This window comes from Brachyhypopomus gauderio, chromosome 2, assembly GCF_052324685.1.
Source record: "Brachyhypopomus gauderio isolate BG-103 chromosome 2, BGAUD_0.2, whole genome shotgun sequence".
Lineage (NCBI taxonomy): Eukaryota > Metazoa > Chordata > Actinopteri > Gymnotiformes > Hypopomidae > Brachyhypopomus > Brachyhypopomus gauderio.
In genome coordinates, this window is record NC_135212.1 from 1720351 (window position 1) to 1732500 (window position 12150).

At 49.0% G+C, this 12150-nt stretch overlaps 1 protein-coding gene across 1 annotated transcript in view; it reads left to right on the top strand.

Moving 5' to 3' along the window:
- Window positions 1–51: 51 nt before the first annotated feature.
- abca3b (ATP-binding cassette, sub-family A (ABC1), member 3b) overlaps window positions 52–12150 on the top strand; it is a 32236-nt gene continuing 20137 nt past the window's right edge. The window contains exons 1-8 of the mRNA XM_076982063.1: window positions 52–276; window positions 2073–2150; window positions 4323–4578; window positions 6766–6893; window positions 7540–7705; window positions 8339–8598; window positions 8692–8808; window positions 9084–9204. Coding sequence (XP_076838178.1) covers window positions 2097–2150; window positions 4323–4578; window positions 6766–6893; window positions 7540–7705; window positions 8339–8598; window positions 8692–8808; window positions 9084–9204 — 1102 coding nt within the window. The 5' untranslated portion in view covers window positions 52–276; window positions 2073–2096. The remainder of the gene's footprint in view (window positions 277–2072; window positions 2151–4322; window positions 4579–6765; window positions 6894–7539; window positions 7706–8338; window positions 8599–8691; window positions 8809–9083; window positions 9205–12150) is intronic.

Consider the following 12150-nt stretch of genomic DNA (forward strand, 5'->3'; position numbering starts at 1 on the left):
TCCCGGTTATCAGCGTTATGATGGGGGCGGTCACGTGATGGCTCGGCGTCACGTGACCGTGTTTGTTGACGGCCGTGTTCGCTTCACCGTCCGGACTGCGCGGCGGCGCCTCAATGTCACCGCTCCGTGCGTGAGAGTCCGACACCACTCACGGGTCGGTACCGGTACCGGGCCGCCACAACCACTCTCCGCGTGATTTAAGCCGAGGTTCGCTTCTTCACGTCTTGGTCCGAAACGGAAGGATTCTGATGAAGTTGGAGGAGGTTCGGTGTGAAGGTAAAGGTCCGGGCGGGTCCGGGCGGGTCGTTCTTGAGTAAATGACGTTTAAACGGGTTTATGTGGGTAGATGTGCTGATTCTGTACCGCGTGTGATAAACGCACTGACGGACGGGCCGCTGGTCCAGGCCCGTGAATGTCCTGAATTAGTCTCAGTACAGACGGTGCGGTGTCCATCACTAAAGTACGGACATAACTGGACAGATGTGAAGAACATCTACATAAACCATCTAATCACTTCATATTCTCACTAGTCCTCAACGCGCCTTTCTACATATAGAAATTATTCTATATGTATATATCTATTCTACATATTTCTACATATACATACATATATATACATACATACATGCATACACACACACACACACACACACACACACACACACACGTCTTAACTGTGTGTGTGTGTGTATAATACACGTCTTAACTGTGTGTGTGTGTGTGTGTGAGTGTGTGTGTGTGTGTATAATACACGTCTTAACTGTGCGTGTGTGTGTGTGTGTATATAATACACGTCTTAACTGTGTGTGTGCGTGTGCATGCTAACCAGCCATCTTCTTAGACACACCACCCTTGTACATACACTCACACCTATGTTCTAAGTTTATTTTCTGGGTGTATACAGTCTGTAGCCCATACAGTGCACTGCCGTCCTCTGCTGCTGAATATCTGATACATAAATGTTTCAGCTACATTTATGATTTTCACTACTTCATCGTTGCCTTCCTTTCACCATTATTAATATAAAGTGGCCTGTTTTCACTTCACACAGTTTCCCATAATGTTCATCCATAAATTGCTATTACCTTTACAGTTTTGGCTCAAGCTAGATTTGCTATATTTTGCTTAGGTGATTATTTTGATTCAATCCACTAAACAATGACCTAATAACTAATGGTCAAATTGGGCCTCAGAAACCTTAAAGACACAATTGTTTTGAAATTTAAGCCTGTTCATGAACAGCATCGGCACAAACCTCACATTTATGTTTATGGTTATTAACACTTGTTGACGTCTCTTCCAGTTCTACAGTATTGGCTTTTGAGGCAAATATTTAACAAAAGCATAACAGACAAATTCATGGCCACTACCAACTGCTCTGACGTCAGTCTATAAGCAGTCATGTCTGTGCTGACTGTGCAGTCTTGCGATGCAAAGCCTTTACGCAATGTAGCCTGCACTCTGCGATTATCTACCAGAGACTCACTGGATATTACTTACACTGGGAACCAACAAAGACACTAGCATGTGAATGGAATAGCAGCGGGTTGTGCGTTGGTACGAGTATGTCCGCGTTAATGTAGAAAGGGCTTTTCAGACAGAGGTTCCTCATCAGCTGCACACTGTGCTTCTGTACTTACAGGGGTGGGGGTAAAAATAAGCACACTTACACTCAGGCTTTTATTCAAGGGCAGGTAAGTGCACAATAAGTGCAGATTTAGTCAGTTTTATTGCATGCTGTGAATATTCTGAACTGCTTTCAGACGTTCCTCTTTACTGACAAATAGCAGACATGTGTACTTTGCAGTCTGTTTTTTTTTTTGTACAGCCTTAGATAATGTATATGATTAACCGAATATGAAATATTTGGAAAATTAATATTGCCAAAAATAAAATACCACAGAGAATGCTCAGAGAAGTTCTTCAGCTGCATGTAAATGTGTGTTGTCTCCAACAGTGCTCCCAGCGCGGCTCAGTGATGTGAAATGGAATGACTTTGCTGATGTGTTGAAAGGACGTGGGGAAGACAGACCTCAGTGACGCTGCTAACTGTATTCTCCTTCTCTTTTTAGGTTGTGAAGTTGTAGTCATCTAAAATGGCTGTGTTGCGACAGTTTGGATTACTTCTCTGGAAGAACTACCTTCAGCAAGTGGGTGCCCTCTTCCTTTTTAAAACGTAAAAAGTGTAATGTCAGGCTTTGCCGGAGATGTACAGACTCTTAAAGCTACAGTCGGGTTTTTGTGAATGAATCCCTGCTCAGATCAGACCAGTTCTTCATGTTTCTAGCTGTACGTCAACTGTGCACTGGTACTGGTGCTCATTGTAGAGTTGCTATCAGTCATTTATTTAATGAGACCTGAATCTATTCTCCTACGGTTTCTTTGGGCCTGTGGGCATCTGGACGTAGTTCTCCCAGTGGGCTGTTTCATTTACACAACTCGTAAACACTAAACGCACATGTTTATAGACACCGATAGGGTGCTGTTGACCACATTTGAACAATACCTATGTCCTGGGACTCCACTCAAAAAGAATAGACATTAAAAATGAATGAAGAGGATAAACATTTTGATAAAGAATGATCTCTTTGCAAAACACATACATACATCACAAACAGCTCCTGTTATGGACATACCAAATCTAAACACAGGCAGTCAAAGATGGTGGTGATGGAGCCTGTTGCTTGTTGGACACAAATCTGTTTAATCCACCGACGGTGTTATAGGGAGGCAGGTAAAGGACAGCTCAGCTTGTAGGGGAGAAAAGAGGATTTGTGCAGTCAAACAACAGCTTTTAAGAGCTCAGCCCTTTAACACCCCTGAAACATTTGGCAGTGGTCTCTCTCGGTTTGTTATCCACTGAAGCACTTGCAGTATGCTGAAGTGTGTGTATATTAAGCTTACACTGTAATGGTGTGACATAGCAAAATACTTCTGTAAGGACTCTTACAGTGAAACACTGTGTGTCCTGGTTCTGTATATCAGAAACATTGAGAAGGGTGGGACTGTAGGTCTCATGAATGTGTTGTCTAAACGTTTGCTTTATGTTGGCTTTGTAAAAGACGTGTGTGGCGTATGAGTGAGTGTTCTACTGAAGATAGGCCATAGGTAATGTCCTATATATATATGTGTGTGTGTGTGTGTTCTACTTAAATATATGTTGTGTTCTTAATAATTTTCTTAGTCAGTATATTGTCTCAGCTATATGACCATAAAATCATTTCTACCGCAGAGCTGGTAGAACCGGGTTTTTATCGTGAGTCGCCCCCTGTTTATTTCTGAATTTTAAGGTACAATCAATAAATGAGTCACAGAATCCTCCCGCACACCTCCACCCACCAGGCTGCATCTCCGCACGGAGGCTCGGCCTCCACACACTCCTCGTCCGCTCCGTCGGTGAGCGAGTCCCGTAGTGGCGTGAGTGGACCGGTCGTCCCGGTTCAGCGAGAAGGCTTGTTCCTCCGGGCTCCTGCTGCTGCAGCTGTGGTTGCTAGGAGACCCAGCCCAGTGGAAGGAAGCCAGGAAGCCCAGGAGTTTAATGGCATTGTGGGTAATGTGAGTGTGAGGTGCCCTCTGTTAGACGACGCGAAAGAAAGAAAAAACGATTTGTAGTTTGAAATGTCAGCATGTGAAATTAATAAGGTCATGTGAGGAGTTTATTTCTATGGAGGCATTCCATGGTATAACCTGTTGGAAGCAAACGTGTCTAATGAAATGCTGCTGGTGGTGATGAATGTATGTTTTGTGTAACGGAAGTGGCCTTTTTACATAATGTTCGTTTTCATAACGCAGCTCAACCTGAAAAGAAACGTGAGCTTCTTAAAATCGTCTAACATAATGTGATCAGAATGCGCCTCAGAAGTGACGTATATAGACATGGCTGTGTACCAACTCTGACCGTGACTTAGCTCGACCAATCATGCTGCTGCACTCCCAGCATGTCGGGGTTGTTCATATAGGTCAAACTGTACTCATGGATATTGCCAGAAAAGCCATAATATAACTATATTTTAGTGATCCATGACCTACCCTGGTACTGGATGTAGGTCCATTTATTTTATACACTTGGAGGTAAGATTGCAGTTATGTTCAGGATCACCCTCTGAGATCTTTACCACCTTCCTTAAAGGCAAACAGTATATAGCTGAACTTTTCCAAACAGCCAGTAGCTCACAGAAAGGAGCAAAGCGCTGCAGACTCGTGCAGGTTGTCTGAAGCCGTGATGCTGACTTCTTCCTCCTGCTCCTACATCACACCAGCGCAGCACACGTCTCCTCCTCCGTCTGGCCACGCCCTCATGTCTCATTTCCCTTCGTCCGCAGAAGCGTCAGATCCTGGTGACGCTGGTGGAGATCACCCTGCCCCTCCTCTTCTCGGCCGTCCTCATCGTGCTGCGCCAGAAGGTGACCTTCACCAACTACCCCAACGCCACGCGCTATGGCAGCTTCTCCCTGGACATGCCCCCGCCCCACCTCCCCATGGGACTGCATCTGGCCTACGTCCCGGCCAACTCCAGCGCCGTCCGGCAGGTGGCGGAGGACGTCCAGCGCACTCTGACCTGGGGCTTCATCGGCGCCGGTAAGGCCAGGGCAGAGAGCGCCTGGGGGCAGATCACGGAGAACCCAGTCTGGGCCACGGTTTGGTTCTGTCTCTGTCGCTGACACGTCTAGGCCAGGTCGGCATAGGTTGGGTGTATGCCATGTAAGGTTCTTCTAGAAGTGGTGAACCCAATTTTGATCTTTTTAACAACGTTATCATTCGCTGGGATGACCAGGAGAATTATGCTTTACTCCCAAAACCAAAAGTGCATATGTGAGTATTGTGCTGTGCTGATCCTGAGAGCTCGTGTTCTGATGGTTCTGACTCTTCGAAGGTTTGACAGTTTTGCTGCTGTGTGACATCATGAATAACGGCTGCGTGGTGCTGATCCATTGCTTGGCTGGACTTTACGCCCCAGCTATATCCCTGTTTGCCTAGACACTCAGCGTGATCAGCCCAGAACAGCAATGCGCTGCAAAAACAAAAGACTTCTGTAATTCTTTAGGTTACTTATTGTTTGAGCTCCTGTAAAAGGCAGAAGATAATGGAGCCTGGAGACATGGAGACTCAGGCAGCGTGTGTGTGTCCCCTGCACTGCATGGACGTTGCAGACAAACACCCGGCAGCCGCCCAAGGTCTGCAGCAGCGCTAACGGCTGGTGTGTGGGCGGAGCCTTGGGGTGGTTACTGATCGTGGGAAGACCGTTGGGCCTGCCTGTGGATGGTGGCTTCTGCTCGTGCTCGCCGGGAAAAGGGACTGATCAGCTGACCCACGTTTAGCTCACACCCACTCGTCTCGCGTTAAAAGAGGAAGGACGGCCAGCGGATTCCAAGATGTGTGTCACGAGACGGGCAGGCTGCCTTTTAAGCAAGCAGAAACCCTGCAAATCCACAGATAACATCGCATTGCCTTGTTGTTTGATCATTATCTGGGGTGTTTTACAGCAGGCCAGTCCAGCCCTGTTCGGTCACTCGGCCGTCGGTCGATCAATCCCAGAAGCCCCTGCTTCCTGCTGCTACTACATGTTGTAACATGTTGTCGCTGGTCCTCGCAGGAACGTGGGGCGGTTGGAGGGCCGTCTAACCTGCCGAGGAGGCCAGTGCTGCTCCAGGACCAGGCCGCGGGACCCGTTTGTCAGCTCTGTTTTTATCTTGTTTTTCTGCCCCGTCTTTATCTCTTTGTCTGTTCGCCTCAGGGCTCAGAGACCTGAGCAGAGCCAGCAGAGGCGGACAAAACGTGGGGCAGAGGGTCCGTTTGTGTGATTTCAGTGGGCTAAACCTTCCCGTGTGCGCGTGGGTGGGTGGATGTGTGCGGTCGCGCGTGTGTGTGTCACAGAGCCGGGACCTGTCTGAACGCTCAGTGCAGCTTTGTCTGCTGTTCGGTTTGCCTTTAACTTTGTGAGGCTCAGGAAATGCCATCAGCCATGATACGATTATCAGAGAGCTTCCAGTAGGACTGGGAAATACTGAGATGAATGAATTGAATGAAACCGCAGTTCTCCGGCTACCGTATATTAGCAACATGATTTTGCAGAATTTCTCCTACACTGAATGTCCTTCATTCTGGGCCTGATCTGAGCATGTGCACTGGCATCCAATGGCATTTCTGAATTTTTTTATATGTGTTAAAAGTTACATAGTGTAATGAATGCAGTTATGTGAGTGGTGTATGCAGGGGCGTAGCAGCACATTCTGGGCTCTGTACACTCTCGATGTCAGTTGGCCCCTATAAATGACACATGAGCAAAATGGGCCCCTCTCCCTAACGGGCCCTGGGTAGTCAGGTCCACTTTCCCCCCCACTACCACGCCCATGGGTGTGTGTAGGATGTTATTGTGATCTTCTATCGCATATTTTACTGTTACTGTGAGAGATACTTCACACTAAGAGTAGCTTTTGTTTGGGTACATAGTGAGTTATAGTGAATTATACATTCAGATTTAGTATCACGCATCTTCAAAAATAAAGACCGGATGTAAATGTTAAGCATGTTAACTTTAAGGTTGTAAAGTCAAGCGACGTTTTTTCTTGTTCCTCTAATGTTTGTTCAATCATCAGGCTGTGAGCACAAGAAAAAAAAAACATGAAATGGAGCTTTGGGGTTGAGTTGCCCGTGTGTGCTGCTGCACACAGGACACGTGACGGCTATTCCTGTGCTACCGCCTCTTACGAGCTCATCCAGTCCTGATCTTCGTTTAATACCCATGTTCCTGTTCTTCATCTCAAGTGCGTGGATTTGACACTGAGGAGCACTTTGAAGACTTTGTGAAGACAAAGCCAGAGTCCTCCTACATCCTGGCGGCGGTGGTGTTTGATCACGCCTTCCACCACACCGACGACCCTCTGCCCCTGAAGGTGAGACCTCACACATCTGCCTTGTCCCTCCTCCCATGCCCCGCCCCCTCCTCCCATGCCCCGCCCCCTCCTCCCATGCCCCGCCCCCTCCTCCCCCTGCCTTGCTCCACCTTCATGTACATGAAGAGAAACATATTAAGGGGTTTGTTGGACCTGTAGGACCAGTTTGTGTTTGTTCTCTTAGACGTGCAGCAGTGTTGTGGCATTCTTTTGAACGTATTATTTTTTACAGGTTCGGCCTGTGCAGCCTCTGTGTGTGACCTCCCTAGTCTTATTATGAAACGCACTCACGCACTCTGAGAATCTCATACAGGAGGTCCTTACTTACAGAACAGGTTCATAAAGGGCATGCATACCACACATGTGTTATTTAAAATGTGTTTACCTGTTGGAGAATAGCACTTGAAGGGATGTTGGAATGCCAAAACTGTTTTTAGACAATGCTTATTCATATATCTGTTTCTATTACCCAGTGGCAGAGATAAAGTTTGTTTCTTGATTAGCTCCCCTGTTATCAGATCCATCATGCCTTTCTTAAGCACTCATGGCTTCCAGCTGTCAGCTCTGTCTTCCATGATCTTGTTTCGCGCTCACGCTCATTGGCTCTTTGTCCTGCTGCTCCTGTCTCCCGTGGCGCCCCCTACAGGTCAGCTATCGCCTGCGCTTCAGCTACAGCCCTCGAAATGCTCCCACCAAGGAGAAGTCGGAGCTGAACCCCAACAACGACCTGGACTGGCACACGTCCAGCCTGTTTCCGCTCTTCCAGCTGCCGGGCCCTCGAGAGCAACACGACCCCCGCGGAGGCACCCCAGGTCTGTCTGCACCAGTGCACTGTGGGATGTGTAGTCCTACCTGACTTTGCCAGTTCTGCAAGTGCAAAGTTCACACAAAACAAGTAAATTTGGAGAAACTAGCATTGGCTTCGAGGTGAGGCACTGCCCCGGGGTTTTTCATGAACAAACGATTAGATGCTACGCAAGGCTGCACAGGGATTTTATCTCACTTCATGTACAAAGTAGTGCTTATTTTCCTGTGTAAGGACCTACCAGGAACCACTGAACAAACAAGAAACAGACTGACATTTACATATCCCACCAGGCAAGTCGACCAGCGCTGCTTGCATTTCAGTGGAATGAATGTCACAGCAAGGATAAAAACATTAAAAGCTTTGGGCATTTGCAGCAGATAATTTGCTGAAAGATAAATATGTTAGCAGCAACACCTGACTTGATTTCAGGCTGTTTCACATTATATCTGCCTCCATTATATCTTTCATTGTGGTACCTTCTTCCAGAATGCTGATAGCACCATTCAGGTTCAGAAGTCTCGAAAATGTAATTATTGATGCTCCAAGCTGGATCTGGTCTGGACTCTAAAATTCTAACACAACTGGGCCCTAAAATCTTTTAAGCTAAGGCCCCGCCCCTTCTCGCCTCTGTGGACAGGTTATTTCAGGGAGGGCTTCCTCATGATCCAGCACGCCGTGGACCGGGCCATCATGAAGGCCTACAACAGGAGCGCGGCCATCGCCCTCCTCATGCAGACGCAGGTGGTGCTGGCCCGCTTCCCCTACCCTGCCTTCATCTACGACGTCTTCATCCTGGCCATCCAGAACCAGCTTCCCCTGCTGCTGGTGCTCAGCTTCACCTACACCTCCCTCAACATCGTCCGCGCCGTGGTGCAGGAGAAGGAGCGGAAACTGAAGGTGTGTGTGTGTGTGTGTGTGTGTGTGTGTGTGTGTGTGTGTGTGTGTTTCGTGAGGTTCTTAAGGTTCTTAAATCGCTGGTTTCTCTTCCAGGAGTACATGAGGATGATGGGTCTCAGTAACTGGCTGCATTGGAGCGCCTGGTTCCTCATGTTCTTTCTCTTCCTGTCCGTCTCCATCGTCTTCGTCACCTTGCTGTTCTGTGTCAGGGTGAGTAGTCCTAAAATACACGTCTCCCGCCGGCTCCAGGGAGGTGCAGCGTGTTAGACGAACTGCAGAGACACTGAAGAGTAAATCTGTGCCATATTGGGACATCAGGAGCCTCCTGTAAGAGCCAAGTTTAGCCCCTGCTCCTCCATATTGGTTTTATCATAAGCACTAGTAACTAGAAACTAAAATATCAAAGGCATTATGTCCCTTTTTAGAACTATAGTTTGCTATCTTTGTTTGAGATTGTTGTATGACAAACGGTTCGGATCTTCTAGGTGAGTCCAAACGGCGCCGTGCTGACCTACAGCGACCCATCGCTGGTGTTCGTCTTCCTGCTGGTCTTCGCCGTGGCGACCATCAGCTTCAGCTTCATGATCAGCTCCTTCTTCTCCCGCGGTAACCGCCTCAGTAGCCTGTATCTCGGAGACATGCGCCACGCTCTCTGTGGTGTGGTTAGTCGTCTCCATCCTTTAGCTGTGCAAGAGCTCCACCCTTAGCCAAGAACCTCAGGCAGACCTTCTTCCTTCTGTGAGCCTGTGCTCCACCAACCAGCATCACTTCCCCCTGGTCACGAATCTGTTTAATAAAACGGCTAGAAACCTGTAGGCTGTGTCATCGACAGCTTTAGATTCAGATGGAACAAGGAAGTGTGATGAAGCGATGGAGAAAGCAACAGGATGCAGAGATTAGAGGCGAATCAGACGCGTTCGATCGAATGGGTGAGAAAACGCAGGCTTCTGTGTAGCGGGGGCCGTGACTCTCCCCTGGCACAGAGCACGTGGAGAGCAAAATCGATTCGTCTGCACCCCGGTGCGTGTTATTTTACGTCCGACGAGGGAGAGGTGCTTTGATCTTTATTGCTAGTTAGGGCTGGTGTCACTACGGAAACGGCGCTAGACATTCGTTCATTCATAACCGTGGTGAAAATGGGATGTCAGTTCTAATGGAAGTTAAAGAGAGCTGGGAAAGAGTATTATTCCCTTATTGGCTGTGCACGTCTCACACCCATACACTCCCTCCCACGCAGGCTGTGTGGACACAGTCCTCTCAGTGTGGTGAGCGACGCTTCTGTGATTTGTGTCCTTGTGCTTAGGACCACGTGCACATCTCTAGTAGCTACAACAGTGTCCCTCGTTAATAAGAACGGTGGCTGGGGCAAGGCAACGTTCAAGCACATGTTTAGTTTCCTTGGAAATAACAAAAGGAAATTCGTGATTTGCCATTGGTGCTTTCTTGCAGTGTTTTTTCCCCTAAACTCTGCATGCCCCACTCTGTAATTATACCTCACTCCATACACCCAGACAAAGAAAGCTAGATTTTTACTAGCTTATCACCATTATTGGCCCGCGGGGCTTGGTCTTGGAAGAAAAGCCTAATCTAATAACTCTGAAGAACGCGTTAAGCTTTTAGTGGACTTAAATGGTCTTTTAGCTGAGTGCTCTTTGTCCTGCATGGGTGAGAATCAGAGGGGGTTGAGGCAGACTCCTCCCAGGTGGCCCGGGCCTCGTCCGATTGGACGGGGCCATCGTGTGCGTGACCTGCTGCAGTGGCGTGATCGTTCGCTCCCTCTCCTTCCCTCTGACGGTGAGGCAGGGGAACCGGTAAAAGCCGCATCTGAACACCGGTGGTGTGGACCACACTGAGGAACAAAGGTCCTCTCAACGTCTCTTGAAACTTTCTCTTTGCTCTGTTAATGCTGTCATGGCTACTAAATGCTAGAGAGAGCCAGAAGAAGGAGATTGAGATCGATTAGAATGGGATGAGATTCACACTAGCAGACACCCATTGGTTCTCATTGATTTCTGGCCATCTTAGCATTTAAGAGCGACAAATTACAGAAGCACAAGAGGCCGTCCAGGTGAGAACCGGTCTCACGTGGCGTGGTGTCACGTGGCGTGGTCTCACGTGGCGTGGTCTCACGTGGCATGTTCTCACGTGGCGTGCTCTCACGTGGCGTGGTCTCACGTGGCATGTTCTCACGTGGCGTGCTCTCACGTGGCGTGGTCTCACGTGGCGTGGTCTCACGTGGCGTGGTCTCACGTGGCGTGGTCTCCCGTGGCATGTTCTCACGTGGCGTGGTCTCCCGTGGCATGTTCTCACGTGGCGTGGTCTCACGTGGCGTGGTCTCACGTGGCGTGGTCTCACGTGGCGTGGTCTCACGTGGCATGTTCTCACGTGGCGTGGTCTCCCGTGGCATGTTCTCACGTGGCGTGGTCTCACGTGGCATGTTCTCACGTGGCGTGGTCTCACGTGGCGTGGTCTCACGTGGCGTGGTCTCACGTGGCGTGGTCTCACGTGGCATGTTCTCACGTGGCATGTTCTCACGTGGCGTGCTCTCACGTGGCGTGGTCTCATGTGGCGTGTTCTCACGTGGCGTGCTCTCACGTGGCGTGGTCTCACGTGGCATGTTCTCACGTGGCGTGGTCTCACGTGGCGTGGTCTCACGTGGCATGTTCTCACGTGGCGTGGTCTCACGTGGCGTGGTCTCACGTGGCATGTTCTCACGTGGCGTGGTCTCACGTGGCATGTTCTCACGTGGCGTGGTCTCACGTGGCCCCAGCTGCTTTTAAGCACTCTTCCAGATCTCTCTCTCTCTCTCTCTCTCTCTCTCTCAGTGTTTCAAAGGAACAGGAGCGGCCAACCTCAGACTCGACCTGCCGGTTATCCAGAAAGCGGGTTATGTGGGGGTGTGGTGAAGCAGGGGTGTCGTAAACAGGGCCGTTTCCCTCTCTCTTCCTCTGGAACCTTCCGCGCGTGACCCTGCGTGGGAGTGGAGATCCGTTGATGTGCGTCTGCTCTCTGCGTGATCCCCGTGTCAGGATCGACCAGCACGCTGCTAGAAGGCTCTCACAACCGTTTTTTTGTCCTTTCTCCTGCGTGTGGAATTAGAAGAATAAGCCGGCGTGACCTTTTCCTCCCTTTATTTAGCACAAAGCATCGCTCCTCGCTCTCCTCAGCTTTTCCTCTCATCGCTCCCCATTTTGGGCCGTATTTCTGTGTACCTCCGTGATGACAGCAGCGCGGAGCGCTCAAGGGTTTGGGCCGCCGCAGGATGTAGTGGTGAACAATAAAGAGGCACTAGTGACTTGTTTACACCTCGTGCACCTGCTGCGTGACCTGCCGCACACTTTTCTCACCTTTTATTCACAGTGTCTGTGGTGTTTGCGAGTAGGTGTGCCTCCCTTGCTTTGAAACACTTCCATATAACGAAGCACACAGAATCAATAGGCACACAGCTTATCACTTTTTACCAAAATATTTTTGAAAAGTTCCAAGGCTCAGCTGTGTTTTTCTTATCCCTGTTCTTCTTTCTCTCTCTCTCTCTCTCTCTCTCCCTCTCTC